Source organism: Candoia aspera, chromosome 1 (assembly GCF_035149785.1).
Source record: "Candoia aspera isolate rCanAsp1 chromosome 1, rCanAsp1.hap2, whole genome shotgun sequence".
Taxonomy (NCBI): domain Eukaryota; kingdom Metazoa; phylum Chordata; class Lepidosauria; order Squamata; family Boidae; genus Candoia; species Candoia aspera.
Genome location: NC_086153.1, coordinates 136285490 through 136301391, shown reverse-complemented (window position 1 = coordinate 136301391; position 15902 = coordinate 136285490). Strand labels below are relative to the sequence as shown.

Here is a 15902-nt window from a genome sequence, read left to right as displayed (position 1 = left end):
TGACTCACATTCAGGATGTATATTAAAGGTAGTTACTACAATGCATGCAGAAACACTTGATACATATTTAAGAAGATACATCTTTATGATGAAATCAGAAATAGAGTGCTACTGCAGACTACTAGGAAAGAAAATGAGGAGCCCATTATATTTGAACTCTGCACCATCTTCATTTTTAAACAATGGATGTACAAATGTAAACATACCTTAAATGTTTTCTCTGGCAGAGTTTTGGTATCCTCATGCATACCACTCTAACTCTGTCTCAGGGACCCATCTGTAAAATGGAGCATTTATTATTTTCCTAAGAGTACTTCTGTAACTATCAATAGGCAAAGGAATCAAATGAGGGCCTGAGACAATGTGTACCATGAAGATATTGTCTATGATTGACAATTTTATAGATAATGTGAATACAATTAACATTAAGACATACTCATTTTGGAGCAACCCTTCTATCCCAGGTATTGCAGTACTCCTACACACTTCCTTGAACCTGGTTCCCATAGAGCTGAGGTGATAATTCTGTTTCTCAACTGCAGACACTTGCATTTTTCATGACTGAATGCTGCAGTATAACTTAAAAACACATCAACAACCAAATAATTCACTAACCCTGCACTTAGCAGGAAAAGGGATAGTTTTCTACGTGCCTGGATTTTATTTATTGGTATATTCTGTGTTTGCATAAGCAGCTCTATTCAAACCTAACAGTGGCCCAGGCTCCACCTGAAGAGCGAAGTGGGATAACCTATCAGCCGCTGTTGGTGAGATCCTTATTATATAAGCCACCTTAAAGGATCAAAAGGAAAGAAAAGCAATCGAGGACATTCCCTCACCTAACCCGCGCTTTACTTCCAGTGACTGCGGCAGCGGCGTCCCACCTAAACTACTGCAGAAAAAACGAGCACGGAAGGGGAAAAAAACCCTCTCCGCCTAGTGCGCCTGCGCATCCAAGTTCCCTTCCCGATCGACCCAGTTTCGCTCCTTTACGTAAACGAACGTCTTCGACGCGTCTCCTCCTTTCCCCGGAAGTGGAAGAAGTACGGAAGCCGAAGTGGGCCCAAGCAGGTTTGTTGTAGGTTCGCCTTCTTCTAATTGTGTTCGAAAGAGGAAAAAAAAGAGGTGAAACGCAGCCGTAGGGTTTCCAATCGCGATTGTGCTCGCGCACGTGGCGGCGCCGGGGCTGCGGGTGGTGGAGGAAGGTGGCAGTAGCTGGCACTGCTACAGCCATGGAAGATGACGCTCCCGTGATTTATGGGCTGGAATTCCAGGTAAATGAGAAAATGATGGATTGGGATTTCTTTTTTTTAATGGAAGAGAAAGCTGTTCATCATAACTGAATTTATATTTTTTCTAGACTTTTGTGTTTTTTCCTGCAGTTGGCTAGGAATTGGTCTAGGAGTGGGGAGACCCAGGTTCGCATGCACTTTCAATTATGGAAACCTACAGGATGGCATCGGTACTGCCTCTTTCTTTCAACCCGACCAATTTTACAGAGTCGCTGTTCTGAGGGGGATTAGCGAGAGGAATGTTTTGTAAGCTGCCTTGCACTCCCAAAGGAGAAGTGGCATCATGACCAATACATAAATATGTCAATTTACAAAAGGCAAACAAATATCAACTGTAAACGTAATGAGATCTATGGATTTAGTAATATGCTAAAGCTGTGAAACACATTTCATTAAAGAATATATATCTAATACCTCTTTCTGCCTAAAGGTATTCCAAATGAAATGCTCTGTATTATAAATCAAAAGTGCCCTTTGTGTCCTGTTAATTATAAAAATTCTTGTTATGAAGAAACCTTTTCTTCAAGATGGGATGGATTTCTGTGGACTTTTCTGCAGCTCCTTCTCTAACATGGCCTGCAAAACCAGTGGGGTTTTTAGCGTTTTGCACTAGTAACTTTGGAATAATTAGTGTGTATTATTGAGTTAGGATTTATGATTTAGAGTTTAAGATAGTCTGGAAAAGTTAGGTGAAATCTTTCTTTCTGAGAATGACGTAAAGCCATCAAAAATAATTTTTAAAATTATCCAGAGAAGATGCATACCCAAACAAGGTCACTTTTACCTGCATAAAAGTGGACAGTGAAAGAAGCCTGCTGATATCCCCTGTCAATGTGGCCACAAAGACAACTAGCCCCACAGTTTATGTTTAAATATGTATGGAAGAAAGTAGTTTTTGCCATTTAATTATGTGCATGCTGAATTAAGGGTTCACATCCCCTAACAATTCATGTCTTGCACTTACTCAACATTATTTGGTATTCCTTATTCCCAACAGGCCATAATATATTTATACTTCTGTTAATAGAATCTTTTGGGTACAGTAAAATCTTGATTTAGTGGACTGTCATGTAGTAGACCTTGTATGTGACAGATAAAATTTCCACTGAGACATCCCACCCAAAGTCCCAAGATGCAAGCCCGTTGCATCTGAGGTTTTGCAGACTAGGCCCATAAATGTGCCTTAATTTACATTAAACTGACATCACTCAGGTCAGTTCATGTTATTTATGTAATGATGTAATTTCAAGATGAATGAAATATGACTAAAAAGTCATTTTACAAATGATGTAAATTGACAAGAATGATGTACATTGTTTGGATGACTTGGAAGATTTGATAAAAAGTGGAATTAGCTTACTTCTTATATTCATATAATACTTGCAGTAAAGTAACACCTGTCTAGATATTTCAATGACATTTGACTCATGTAGCCATGGGGAATCTTATTAAACTGGGCATCCAGCAAGGCAGAACATTAGGGCGGTCCTAAGAGATATCTAAGCAATTCCAGCAATAATTAGCTGGCTCCATAGTACTGTTCAGTCTTCCATATCCAGTATCATTGGAAAGGAGATTTTTTGTGTGTGTTATTCTACATCCATAACCTGTTATTTAACAATTATGGATGTTTGTATTTCACTGATAGCAACAGTTCTGCTGAAAGGCTGCATGATAACAATTTTTTTCACTGAAGCCTCCTTTCAATCAAATTGATGTTGTCATTTGTTACAAGTGCAAACCCACTGAGAAAAAGCTTACCTGAAAAACTGAAATTTGAGTTTCATATTAGAAGGCCCAGAATCTCATTGCAAAGCTGTATTTGTCACACATCTGGGGATCTGGAGTGTTGCTCTCCAAAATCTTGATTGAACTGATTCCAGCAAAATGTAGTTGGAATATTGGCCTGATCAAGTTCCATAGAGGAGCTGTGACAAAAACCTGGCTGCACATAATTTGATAGCAGGAGGAATAAACTCTCCTCTTTCTGAGCAGAAGACAAATTTGTTCTTTGGTAATTAATATGGAGATGATTATCACAGCAATACTGGGCAAAGTCCTTAAGACCAGTATGAGACTGGAATACCAGACAGTTCCAAAATATTGTACAAAGTGTCTGGCAGCAAGCTGTTCATTTGTGAGATCTGCACCAGGACTTCACCTTTCATTGTTGGCTTTGACTTCAGCTTCTTCAAATCAAGTGAAAACAAATGTGAGTTACCTTGGGATCGTTGAAAGGGATAGACAATTAGATCTTTAGAGTGAAGAGCTATGTTGCTTTATAGACGTGATTTCCTATTAAATACTTGACCAAATACTTGAGGGAATGATATTAAAGGCAAAACTGAAACACTTTGGCCACATAATGAGAAGACAGGACACCCTGGAGAAGATGATGATGCTAGGGAAAGTGGAAGGCAAAAGGAAGAGGGGCCGACCAAGGGCAAGGTGGATGGATGATATTCTAGAGGTGATGGACTCATCCCTGGGGGAGCTGGGGGTGTTGACGACCGACAGGAAGCTCTGGTGAGGGCTGGTCCATGAAGTCACGAAGAGTCGGAAGCGACTGAACAAATAACAACAACTTGACCATAGGAAAAAACTGGCTAAACAATTCTGTCTTAGTACTTGCAAATGTTTTGAACCCTATTACCTTATGATAAATATTTATACAATATAGATTGTCTTGAATTGCGGCTGGCACTATCTTGGAGATACCTTTGGTTCCACTGAGATTAAACCTATTACATTGAAGAATTGAATAGGTTTCTGCCCTGGTTAAAGTACAATTTGGATGTAATGTTGGACTGTAGTTCTAAAGTATGAAATCCTGCAAGTCAAAAGTTTACCTCCTAAGGCTGTGCAGTTTTGAAGGAGTATTTCCTGGAACTCACTACTGTATTTGGATCTCTCAGGCAGTCACACCTCTTAAAGGCTTGGCCCCAGCCAGTTCTGGGTCCTTTCTTGGTCTTCTGAGCATGCATATGCATGCCCAGAAGACGTTTATGCCAGGATTGCCCTTGAAGCAAAGCAGTCCTGAGCAGATGTCATGAGTACTGATGGCGAGCTGGAAGGGGCCTCTATCCAGGGGGGAAAACGCATGCGTAGTACTAAGGAGTTAAGCAGCCATTCAAAGAAACACAGATCAGACCCGCCTTAACTTTCGGGGTTTATCTGTCTGGGTTTTTCCCACGCTTCTTCAGTTTGTTAGGATTCTGTTTATTGTAGCAGTAATAAACACTAGAGACCTACTCCTCGTCTCAGCGTGATTTCTGACTGTTAGGACAGCATCTTCCTAAAGGACTGCATAAGTATAATTGCTTCCACTCTGTTAATTTGTAAACATATGGCTATAAAAATGCCTCTAGTTTTATTTGTCTTTGTAAGAACTTCTGTGGCTACATTCCAAACCTGCCTTCTGTGAAAGAAGTCCCACTGAAATAAACTGCTACGTCTTTTGAGTAAATACAATTAGAGTTGGGTTTTTTATTTAGAGACCAGTAATATCTGTATCTATCTTTGGTTTAAAGAAATAGGCTGACTTACAAGTTATATGAAAACAAAAATGACCTTTTTAAAAGTACCTAAGTTTTAAATCTCTTCAGCATTGAACAGATGTATTAATCACTCTGTTCCAAATTATAGTCATTCCCAATATTTCAATTAGCCACCAAAACTATTCAGGAACTAGTTTAGGTGTCTTAATGTAACTCTTAGACCTATCCTCTTTGTTTTAAACAGATGTACTTAATCTGTAGCAGTGCGCTAGTGAGTAATAGTTGCATTTGTATTTATTTGTATTTCATGATGAATGGTTTACAAATACTGCAGATAAAGCAATTGAACTGTCTTGGAGATGTTGGATGGATTTTATGTTTCCAGGCATACATTTTACTATCTATATCAATTTCAATGGGAGTATGGTTAATTCGGGTTGAATCCGATTCTGTTTTTCAGTGAAATTTAGGTTTTTTTAAAAAAAAAATACCACTGATTGTTTTTCTTGATCAAAAAGGTATATAAAAGTAGCACTGAATTTTCACTAGCTTATTCTAGGACCTCCTCCTCAAATTGCTCTTTCAGCAAAACATTTTATTTTGAACATCTATGTGGCTGCTCTCACTTCTGTGCACATTTCCTGCAAATGAAAGCAGAATTGAGAATATATTCTGGAAATGTCTTTTATACTTTTTAGCCATGGGATCACCTTTTTGTGCGAAAAGATAGAAGATAAAGAAATTGGCTTGGAATTGTATTTAAAATATACAGACTTATTAAATATATTTTTAAAAATGTTTTAATAAATGATGTGTGTTTTTCAAGACACTGAAGTGTGCTAGATATGACTGCATTTTTATTTTTCCCATTTTTTTTAGGCACGAGCACTGACACCTCAAACTGCAGAAACAGATGCAATACGATTCCTTGTTGGAACTCAATCTCTTAAATATGATAATCAGGTAAACTTGTATAAATGTTGTATGAATGTAGAATCAGAATTGCTTTTAAAGCCTCCATTGAATAATGATTTTTTCTTGCCAAATTTTAAAGAGAAGTTTGGTTGAAAAAAGTAAGTTTTGTGTGCTTTGGGAGACAAAAAAACCCTGTTTAGAATGAGCTATGGAGCTGAGGTTTATCTACATGATTGACAGTGTAGTAAGAATTGGAAACTCTGGAGGAAATGGTTAAGGGCACTAATGGAACTTTAGTAGATCGTTGGAAGTGTAGTGTTAGAAAACAACTTGGAAGAAGAGCCATATTAACTTTAATGAGTGGGTTCCTTTAAAAAGTGGCATCTTTTCTCAGGTTCTGCTAGAATCTGAAAAAGTCAGATACTTTTATGAGCAGACGTTTTCAAGGTGTGCTCACTCCTTGCAGATACTGTAATAGCATTATCTTCAAGGCACGTATATCTAAGTTAAAGTAGAGGCAAAAGGGGAAGCAAAATAGTTCAAGGGTGGAGTTGCTTAGAAATTATTTCACATCAGATGAAAACATTTTCTTGACTGCAAACATAATTGATAAATGTATCCACTTACTGTCCATAAGTGGATGCGTAAAGAATAAACGGCTAACAAAATAACTTCCTGGAATTATTCTTGCTTGCCAAAGTAAGGTGAGCATTATTCAAAACAGAAAAAAATAATTGTTCAAGCTTACAAATCCAGTCAAATAGTTCTTTGACTGTTTTTGTTTGGGAGATATATATATTGAGGATTTTGCTTCTAATCTCAAAAGACAAAGTGATACTGGTTCAGTTTGTAATTACAGTAGAATTGAGCTAAAGAGGTCCTGAAGCATTTGAGACATCTTCCCCCATCAAATGCGAGTCTTCTACTATGTATATTTGCCCAGGCTCAACCAGTGTTTTTATTTATTTATTACATTTATGGACTATCATAATCCTAAAGGACTCTTGGTGGTTTACAGGATAAAAATACAACAATATACAATAAAAAAAGGAAAAAATACAGAAATGAAAGACCCACAAACCAATTTAAAAACATAGAATAAAGTTAATTAACAAAGCCAAACTATAATCCAGCCAAAATGAGATCACAGTCAAAATGCCTTCCAGAACACTTCCATTTGGAGCTGCTTCTGGAAGGTAGCTAAGGTGGGAGCGACCAGTTGTCCACTGGAAAGCTATTTCAAGGACCAGCTCTGCTACTAAAAAGCAGTGCCTCTGAGCCTTGGCCTATCTCAGCTCCTTAAACTGAGGAACCAGCATCACCAATCTGGTCTGGAGGTAGTGATGTAAAGCTGGCTATCATCAAAGTATTGATGAGACTGAATCCCAAGCTGTTGGATGGCCTCTCCCAGTGGCTTCATGTAAATGTTAAGAGAAGGAGGGAGAGGACTGACCGCTACAGCACCCACAAGGGAATAGCCAGCAGGCCAATCTCTTTTCCTCCCCTCTCCAACTGGGACTGGCCTCCAAGGGAGGAGCAGAACCTCTCTAACGATCCTCAGCTCCTGGAGGTGATCCAGAAGGATACTATGGTTAATGGTATCAAAAGCCACTGAGAGATCCAAAATGACGAGATGGAAACAATTCCCCTATCCAGTTCCCAACAAATTTTGTCTATTATTGCAACCGATGTTATCTCTATTCCATATCCAGGCCTGAACCCTGACTAAAGATGGTCCAGATAATCCATTTCTTCTAGGGTGCATTTGTTTAAAAAACAAAACCTTGCCTTTCCTCTAGATTCTCAAGGCTACTTTCTCAGGAATCTCCCCTCATTTTGTCCTTTAGCAATAACTTTCTGAGGGCTAAGAGGTAGTAATTGGCCCAAAGACCCCAGTGAGCTCTATGGTAACATGAAGCTAAGTTATCCCAGTCCTTCTTCTCAGCTCTCACTTGCATTGCCCCAGCCAAAGAAGAGCAGTGAGATCTGTCCTCAGTGCTTACCTCTTTATGCCCTCAGGCATCTCTGGACACAGGGGCATTCTCTGCAATAAAGAGGGCATTGCAACTGTAAACTCTCTGTTTAAAGACACTGAGCCAAAATGAGTCAGTCATGGAGATGACGCAGGCCCCACAATACATAACATAGCTAAATAATTTAAAGCACTTTTTTAAAGCAAATGAAAAGTAACAATTGACTCCTTAATTATTCCACAGTATATAAAGTGGTTCAGCTTTGCAGAGCAAAGACAAAACATATTAAGCAGCTGCTGGCATTCACAACAGTTTATCTGGCCTAAAAGTCAGGAATTGGTGGACATTTTTAAAAAAATGATACACAAAACTCAGACATGCAAAGTTGGAGTACTTGTCCAAGTAATTTCATAGGCTTAGAAAAGCTGAACAGGCTTTTTTCCCCCTTGGTAGGACAGGGTGCCAAGTGGGATCTTGTTGCAAATATTTGGTATTGCAAAGTCTTGGTGCCCCACCCTTGAAGTAGTGCATTTCATGCTTGCTGGGAGATGAAATGAAAACTATATTATACCATATTGCTATTAGATATTAAAGGGAAAACTAGGGATGGGTGCTGTAGTATGTGATAGCCTTATGCCTTAGATAATGTGTTTATTTCCTCCCAGCAGCTGATTATAGATACACTGTATAGTGCTTGGATCAGCCATGTTTGGTATGTCAACAGATTGTTACGTGCCTCAGTTCCTAAAGTTATTCTAAGCTATCAAAGGGTATAAAAAGAAAATATTGCCATGATTCAGACTTCCTGGTTGTATCTCGGCATTCGACCAATAATGTCTATTTTTCCTTCTCCTACTCCCCTCTTATGTGTACCATTAATAATTGAGGTGTAGGGCACTTTCGCTGGATGCTAATGAGCAGATAGGGTTAATGGCCTTTGGCGGTGCTTGAAGCGATCAGCTATGGAGTCGGTGATTAATCTATAAGAAATGTCATGAGCTTCTATCATGACTGCTTATAATTTAACAGAACTGATCTCTCTCAGCCTAGGTCAGGCAGTGGTGAATCTTTGTACATTCCGTGGCAGATGGCAGCTTGACATCTAGGTTGTGATTCAGCTCTCAGGTGAATTGCTATTGTGGGTGGAATCTCTTGAAGGAATCTTAACTCATAAAGCTTTGTGTTGGGGAAGGGAGTGAATTTCAGCTGCATTCAGCTCATTAATATTCAGCTACCATAAGCAAGCTAGTGAAAATGGAGAGTGGGGGGATAATCAAGGAGAATCCCACAGCATCTTCTGCTTTAATGCTGTTCGCAGAGTGCTTGTCAGAGAAATAAAACGTTTTGTGGGATATTCTACTATATAATTAAAGGAAGATAGGAATTACAAATACTTGCAATCATGCTTTCATCCATGGAATAGAATCATTTGGCTTGTTTGTCTGTCTGTTTTAGGGCCTGAGATATCTGCAGATTAAGGGGAAGCATTTACAATATCTACATCTTTCCTTACAATAGAAATTTGGTTTTAAAAAATCTATTGTACTCCTACTCTGGAAGGAATGCAGTACAGCACATTTGCCGAGAAAAAAGACTTTTTTGTCACCTGGTCCAGGGCCTCTTTTAGTTTTGGTCTTTCATAGACATGGGAACTCAGGAATAGTGTCTTTTTAAGGAAGGCTTTGTAAGAGTGGTTGGACAGAGTTCTTCAGGGACTATTTTGTGTGGCTGCCTTTAAAGAGGCTGTCATTCAATGCAACCCCATCTCTCCATCCCTTGCCTCTCATCCAGGCCCCAACTACTTGTCCTTCCACTTTAACAAGGATGGAGGAAAAGTCATTAGTCCAGGGGCAGAGAGAAAGTGTGTTGCCGAAAATCCTAAACTCTGATTTTGACCTCAGCTACCAATTTGTGTTGGGGAATTAGACCAAAAGAAAAGGATTTAGTAAACGTACAAATGTCTGATGCAGTTCTTTTGTACTGTCTTGGGAGCAGATTAATAAGAATTATTTTCTATCCTGCTCTTCCGTAAGGAATTCAGAAAACAAGTTTATGAATCATAGATCACTGAATATTAAAAGCCTCTCCGAATAGGTGGATTTTTTCTAAGTGCATCTGAACATGAAAGGAGAGAGATACACGCTTTCTCTGAGATGGCCATATCAGAGCTTTGGTGTCATTATCAAAAAATTCCTAATGCATGTAGTCTGTCAAAGCTCTAAAGATGGAGCAGGGACCAGAACTCAGAAATTATTTCTGGGCTTAAGCTTGTTCATATGGGAGAAGGTAGTGCTTAAGTTAGTCTGGTTCTAGATGAGAAATGAGTGGAAAATAGATCAAAATCTGTTGGTAGGATTTTTGGAATAAATAAGTAAAGATTTAGCAACAGTAACAGGAAAAAGCCTATTTTTTTTTTAACTTTCTAAAGGCAAGCGGTGGAGCTGGAAGGATGCTTAGAGAGAACCAAGAATTTAATTTATACTAAAAAGAGCTCAGTTACTAAAAGTAAATATCTAGGCCGAACACTTGTTGACTAGCTTTGTTCGGAACCATATTCAATCTGTGTCCTGGCTTAAGGTGGACCAGAAATTTTGATGAAATGAACTCAATATCTGAGTGAACATGATAGACTACTGGCCGAGGTCTTGAGGAAGCTAAGAAATAAGCCCTAAGAAGGGCATGGAGGAGAAAATGGGAACAAGACAACGCTAGACCAGAAACCTGAGAACTAGCTTTAGATATTGTTTCGACAATTCTGAGCTGGAGGTTTTAAAGCCTGGAATTCCGGAGTCCTATCCAGGGTTCAGGGATAGGTGATCAATTGTATTCTTAGAGTCCTCTTTGCAAGGGTAGCTGTTACTGATGAACAGTGCTTTTACTTCCAGTGTATCTTCTGTGTTTGTGCCTTTATGTTCCTCTCCCAAACGACTGCCTGAATCTGTGCCTTTTAATGCCTATTTCCTCTGACTGGGAACTCATAAGATGACAGAAAACATCAAATCGGAGAGAAATGGTATCTGATATGAATTTAAAAGCAGAAAGGCTGCAGCTTGTAGTCAATCCACTATGTTAATTCATAGAACTGTGCTCTTCAGATGGCCTTTATCTTTGGAAAATGTTTTAATTGTTGTCGTGGATTAATGTGTTTATCCTTAAAGCCCTAGCCCTCTTTTGGATCCAATAACAAAAGAATGGCTCTCACTCTACCAACCCAGCTGTGTGTTAAAGTCAGAGAATTTTTTTTTCAAACTAGGAGAACCACAACTGCACCTTCTTTGTTGTGTCCTCCCATTTCTAGAATGGGCTCATCACTGAAGCTTGGCGGGTCCCATTGCTACTGTCACCCTGGCACAAGACTTTAACTTACCCATGTCTTTAGTGAGTGTGGTTTCTGTTTTAATTTGCTGTTTTATGCTACTGTTCTATTTTTACTTTATAGTATTATGCTTTAAACAAATAAGGCATTTTTAATTTTTCCCTTTTTTACAGTTCTGCTGTCTTATAACAGGGTAGACGTAACATGTTTTAATAACAGTAAGAATAAAATGGTTTTTTTTAAGATGGAAGCTCATACAGCACGTGCAGGTGGAATTAAATTTCTTACAGGCAATGTCTGTTACAATTTTAAGTGGACAGTCCTTTAAACATGCCTTTTGGACGTCTCTAACATTCTCCAGCTTTTAAAAGAATACAGATGTCATCATTTGTACTCATTTTTCTTACTGGGGAAGAGTAAGAAGGGAGCAGACATATCCTAAAGAGCTTCCTGAAAGAGGAACAACACGCAGGTATCTCCTTTCTCTGAGTTTAGCATGGGCTTCAATCTCTGGGATCATGACCAAGCAAATAGTAAACGTATTTTGAGAGCCAAATAAACCAAAGAATTCCATGTTAAATAAATGCTGAAAATATTACCTGTACTAGCCATCTGATCAGAACGTTATCCTAAGAAATGAGATGGCTGGCTGTCATCCTATGGAATGTTGCTGCTGGACCCAAGAGTGTATTATTATGGCAGCTTGTCAAATTTCACCTTTAATTCTTCCTGTGTCTCCAGACTAAAAGGGTGCAGAAAATAATAATAATAATAATAATAATATAATAATAATAATAAATCGTACTAGTAGTAGTCATTGTTGTCCTCTGGAAACTATGACATGCTATATTTAATAATACTTGTCCTTAGGGTCTGATGCAGTTCTGAATCATCATGCCAGAGGGAAGGAGGCAGCTGGGTCTGACTTTGAGGGACCCGAGATAGGGCAGAAGGCACTTCTAGTTTATGTGCTGAATGACCCTCTTTATATGGTTAGTAGGGGCACATAATACATGTTGGTAGAGCAAATTGAATTTTGATTTGTAGCTCACCTTTAGGGAATCAATTTCACTGCCAAGGAGACTGCTTTATAATTTCAACATGAGGCTTCCTGTTTTTCAGAGGAGGCTGTGAGAGCTAACAGACAAAGCAGCCAGCTTGGTAGAGTCTGCTATGCTGTATTGTATCAGCAAAAACGTTGTTGAAGTTGTGCTTCTTCATGCTAATCAATGAACAGGGTTTTTGTTTTGTAGATATGCTGCTTAGTCAGACTTGGAGCAACAATTTTGAGACAACATCTGTCTCTGAATGCTGTTCTGGCTTCTAGCTTGCTTCTGTCCCAAACTGCCTTCTTTATTATGGGCATGAACAGGAGAGGGAAATGAAATAAGGGTTTTGTCTTAGGACAGTCAGTTGTATAAACAAATCTCCAGTAGCCTATTAAGTGTTTCAAGACTTCTATTGTGTGATAAGATACTGGGTGGAGAAAATACTTTTTCCTTTCTCTATTTTGTTCTTGGCTAGTACTTTCATAGTTCTCATCTAAGACAAACTATAATAGGACACACTGTGTTTCCTGTAATGTGGTTGGTGAAATCCTGCTTCTTGGCATAATGAAGAAATTAGTTATGCTAAGGCTTACTTTGATTTCTGTTTTTAGAGAGCTTTGTAATGTTGATTGTTGTTAATATGTGTTCCATATTTTAACTGTGTTTTTATTTCTGTTTTGGATTACTTTCTTTCCATATCTTTTATTAGTTGTTTTGCATCCCCTTTATGGTGGAAAGATAGGATACAAATATGTTAACAATATGTATGACAAATTAACATTGTAATACAGGTAAGTCAGTTCTCTGCATCAGTGGAGCAAAGTGGTCTTTTTTTTTCCTGCACCTTATTGGTGAACTGATGAAGCACATTCCTTGCATGGAAAAGTGCCTGAGTGAAGTTGTTAAAACCTTTCATTAACTTATTGAGCAATAGCAAACTAGATTTATTAAGTTACTGAATTTGTACCTTTCTGTTTTGTCAAAGAATAGAACTCAAGGGAGCTAACTGTAATAAGAATAATTTTTAAAAAAATTAAAATGCCATTAAAAGCAAATCAATACAGCAGGTATCAGCACAGTACATAAATCATCTTGCTAATTCAGCATTCCAAGTGTCTCCCTGAATACAATATTTTCACTTGCTGGTACAGTGACAACATATAAGGAGTTTACTGGTCTCCTTTGGCAGGGAGTCCAAAACTTTCAAGCACACTTTATACTTTCAAGCCCTCCCTCACATTCCCATTGAATATATGTTTGTTTATACTCGGACAGAGAGGAACTTCCCTTGAAGATCTTTAAAAGTTGGAGGTATTGGTTTACTAAAGGCAAATTCCAAAATTAGACACAGCCTCTCCCAGTGATTTGTATGTATGTTAAATTGCACAGGGCAGAAGAGTCCAACAGCTGTCATGATGAATTCCAGCATCATATTCTGAAATTGCTTATCTGAGAAGAAGTGAGCTACCATAAAATTGTTCTCAATGTCATATCCCATCTAAGCCCACCCTTCTAAGTGGCTCAGAAGGATGCCATAGTGGATGGTATCACAGAGCCACTGTGAAGCCAACAATCTAGTCCCAAATGTCTATTGTCCACAAGAGGCACTAAAACAGCCCCCAGAAGCTAAACTGAAATGGATCTAGAGAAGCCACATAATCAACAGATTCCTAGAGTTGGGATGTTTTCACAAAGTCCAGCACCTTATTCAAGAATGAAATATTAGAGTCTGGATGAAAACCATCCAGTATAGTGAAGTACAAGAGGGGTTTGTTTGTTTATTTAACAAAAGATACAACGTCTGGCTCTTACCTCTCCAAAAACGAAATACAAAATGCATACAAAACGAAAAGTACTTCATCATAACTGGATAGTAGAAACCAAGTTAAGGCTGTACAAAGACCATAGAAAATGAAATGGCTGTGCATGTGCATATGCACATGCATGCAGAGACAGTTAAAGACAATTCAAAAAGATAGACTTTATATGCTCTCTCTCTTTCATTATGAAGCACATCTTTCAAAGGGTTTGCACAGCCCTAAACATTATATCCAGTGAACAGATATTAACTACAACCAACAATTTTGTCTGCATGGATAAGATAAAAAGGATTTTATTTCTGCATCTTGTACAAAAAGATTGTTACAAGTGGCTTATATATTCTTGCAGATCCAAGTATAATAGGTTTTGACTACCTGAAAAAGTTCAGTTGGATGATGTGTAAATACAGTGGTAATAAAAAATGACTTGCTTGCTATGATCACCATCATAGCACTTAGTAGACCATGTGCCCTTTCAGCTGCTGCTGGGTTACAGCTACCAGCAGCCTCAACCAGTATGGGCAATAGTGAGGGTTGCTTTAACTGCTATTCAACAGTATCAGGAAGGCTTCAGCTTCTTCTCCTGTAGTGTGACTGGGTCATCTTTGTTTGAATCACCCAATTCATTACTACTAGCTCTCTTGAAAATCAGGGAGCTTAATTTTTTCTACTTAGTAGGAGAGGGGATTCATAATAATTCCAAATGGGTGAAACACTTCCATATTCCAGGGGCCAGTCAAGATCATTTTCATACTCCAGTGATGCAGCAGGTGCTTCCTGCCAGGAAATGCTAAGATAAGAACCTGATCCTCTAGGAGGCACCATTGTCTGGCTTCAGAAGAGTATTTAGAGCTTCTGCCATAAGAAAATAGGCAAGGCAGCAAGATGGTAAACACATTATCGAGCTACCTGGGGAAGTGTTTGTTCTTCCTTTCCTGGTACGAAAGTTAGTTTGAATTATGATATCCTTTTCCTAATGACTCTCTTCAGTGATAAAAGGCTACAGTAGAAGTGGATTGTGGATGTTGTTTGTTGCAGTCCCTTTAGTTGAACCAGGTAGTCTTGAATATCTGAATTGTTAGTGTTCAAGTTTCAAACAGCACAGAAATTTTCTAAAGGTTTAGTAGAAATATTTAGTCTGAAATTCATATTTGTTGTAGATATTTTATCACTTCATCTTTTTTCTACTGAAGTTGGAAATACTGATGTTCATAATATAATGATGTCAGTCCAGGAACTTACTTTGTTTTAATGACAGCGCAACTTTTTTTTAATTAAATAAAACCAATGCGGTGTTTCACTGTTTTGAAAATACTTTTAAATCAAAATAAGTGTTCATTGTTCTTCTGTTGCATTTACAGATTCACATCATTGACTTTGATGATGAAAATAATATTATAAACAAAAATGTTCTTCTGCACCAAGTTGGTGAAATTTGGCACATAAGTGCCAGTCCAGCAGATAAAGGTGTATTTGCGACCTGCTATAATAAAAGTAAGTGTAATTTTCCTGCTATTGTTGTTCCCATGAGAAATTGGCAGCTGGTTATTTGGCAGCATATATGCAATTCCTAATTGTTCCTATTTATATGAATTCTTCTAATGTTTGAAATTAAACAACTCTGTTAAAGCATACATTTGAGGAAAAAATAGGAAGTTCCAATAATTGTGCAAACATAAAACTTTGGGTTTTTCCCTCCTATTTAAGCAATCACAGATATCTATAGAGGAGGGCATCTTCATGGGATTTGATGAATCTTGAGTGAGTTTTCTATCTCAATCAGTTGTATGTCGATGTGTGGAATAATGGAATCCAGCCTGTACCCTCAGCACATAAACGTTGTTCATACTTTCTACATGTTCTCCTGGCCAAGGGAAGGTTGGACAGGGAGAGTGAAGGGCTGTGCTGATTTTGCTGTTTTTAAATTGCGTTCTGTGGTGTCATTGGATATCCAGTTTCTTCCTGTCCTTTTCCTATCTCCTTACTCTGGTCCTTTCCAAAACAGTTTGAGAAGAGGACAAGGGGAAGAAGAGCTAAGAA

The 15902-nt window shown here is 38.3% G+C and overlaps 2 protein-coding genes across 5 annotated transcripts in view; one reads left to right on the top strand and one right to left on the bottom strand.

The window, feature by feature from the left end:
* TRAPPC12 (trafficking protein particle complex subunit 12) overlaps positions 1-934 on the bottom strand; it is an 83723-nt gene extending 82789 nt beyond the window's left edge. For 2 of the 3 annotated variants that reach the window (XM_063314023.1, XM_063314041.1), the window contains exons 1-2: positions 840-934; positions 207-277 (exon numbers count right to left, since the gene is read on the bottom strand). In XM_063314023.1, the coding sequence (XP_063170093.1) occupies positions 207-244 (38 nt within the window). In that variant the 5' untranslated portion in view covers positions 245-277; positions 840-934. The remainder of the gene's footprint in view (positions 1-206; positions 278-839) is intronic. The other variant, XM_063314032.1, reaches the window with a different exon arrangement.
* An 88-nt stretch (positions 935-1022) lies between these two features.
* EIPR1 (EARP complex and GARP complex interacting protein 1) overlaps positions 1023-15902 on the top strand; it is a 75962-nt gene continuing 61082 nt past the window's right edge. The window contains exons 1-3 of one of the 2 annotated variants that reach the window (XM_063314053.1): positions 1023-1274; positions 5669-5752; positions 15224-15356. In XM_063314053.1, the coding sequence (XP_063170123.1) occupies positions 1233-1274; positions 5669-5752; positions 15224-15356 (259 nt within the window). In that variant the 5' untranslated portion in view covers positions 1023-1232. Of the gene's footprint in view, positions 1275-5668; positions 5753-15223; positions 15357-15902 lie in introns of those variants that run through there. The other variant, XM_063314060.1, reaches the window with a different exon arrangement.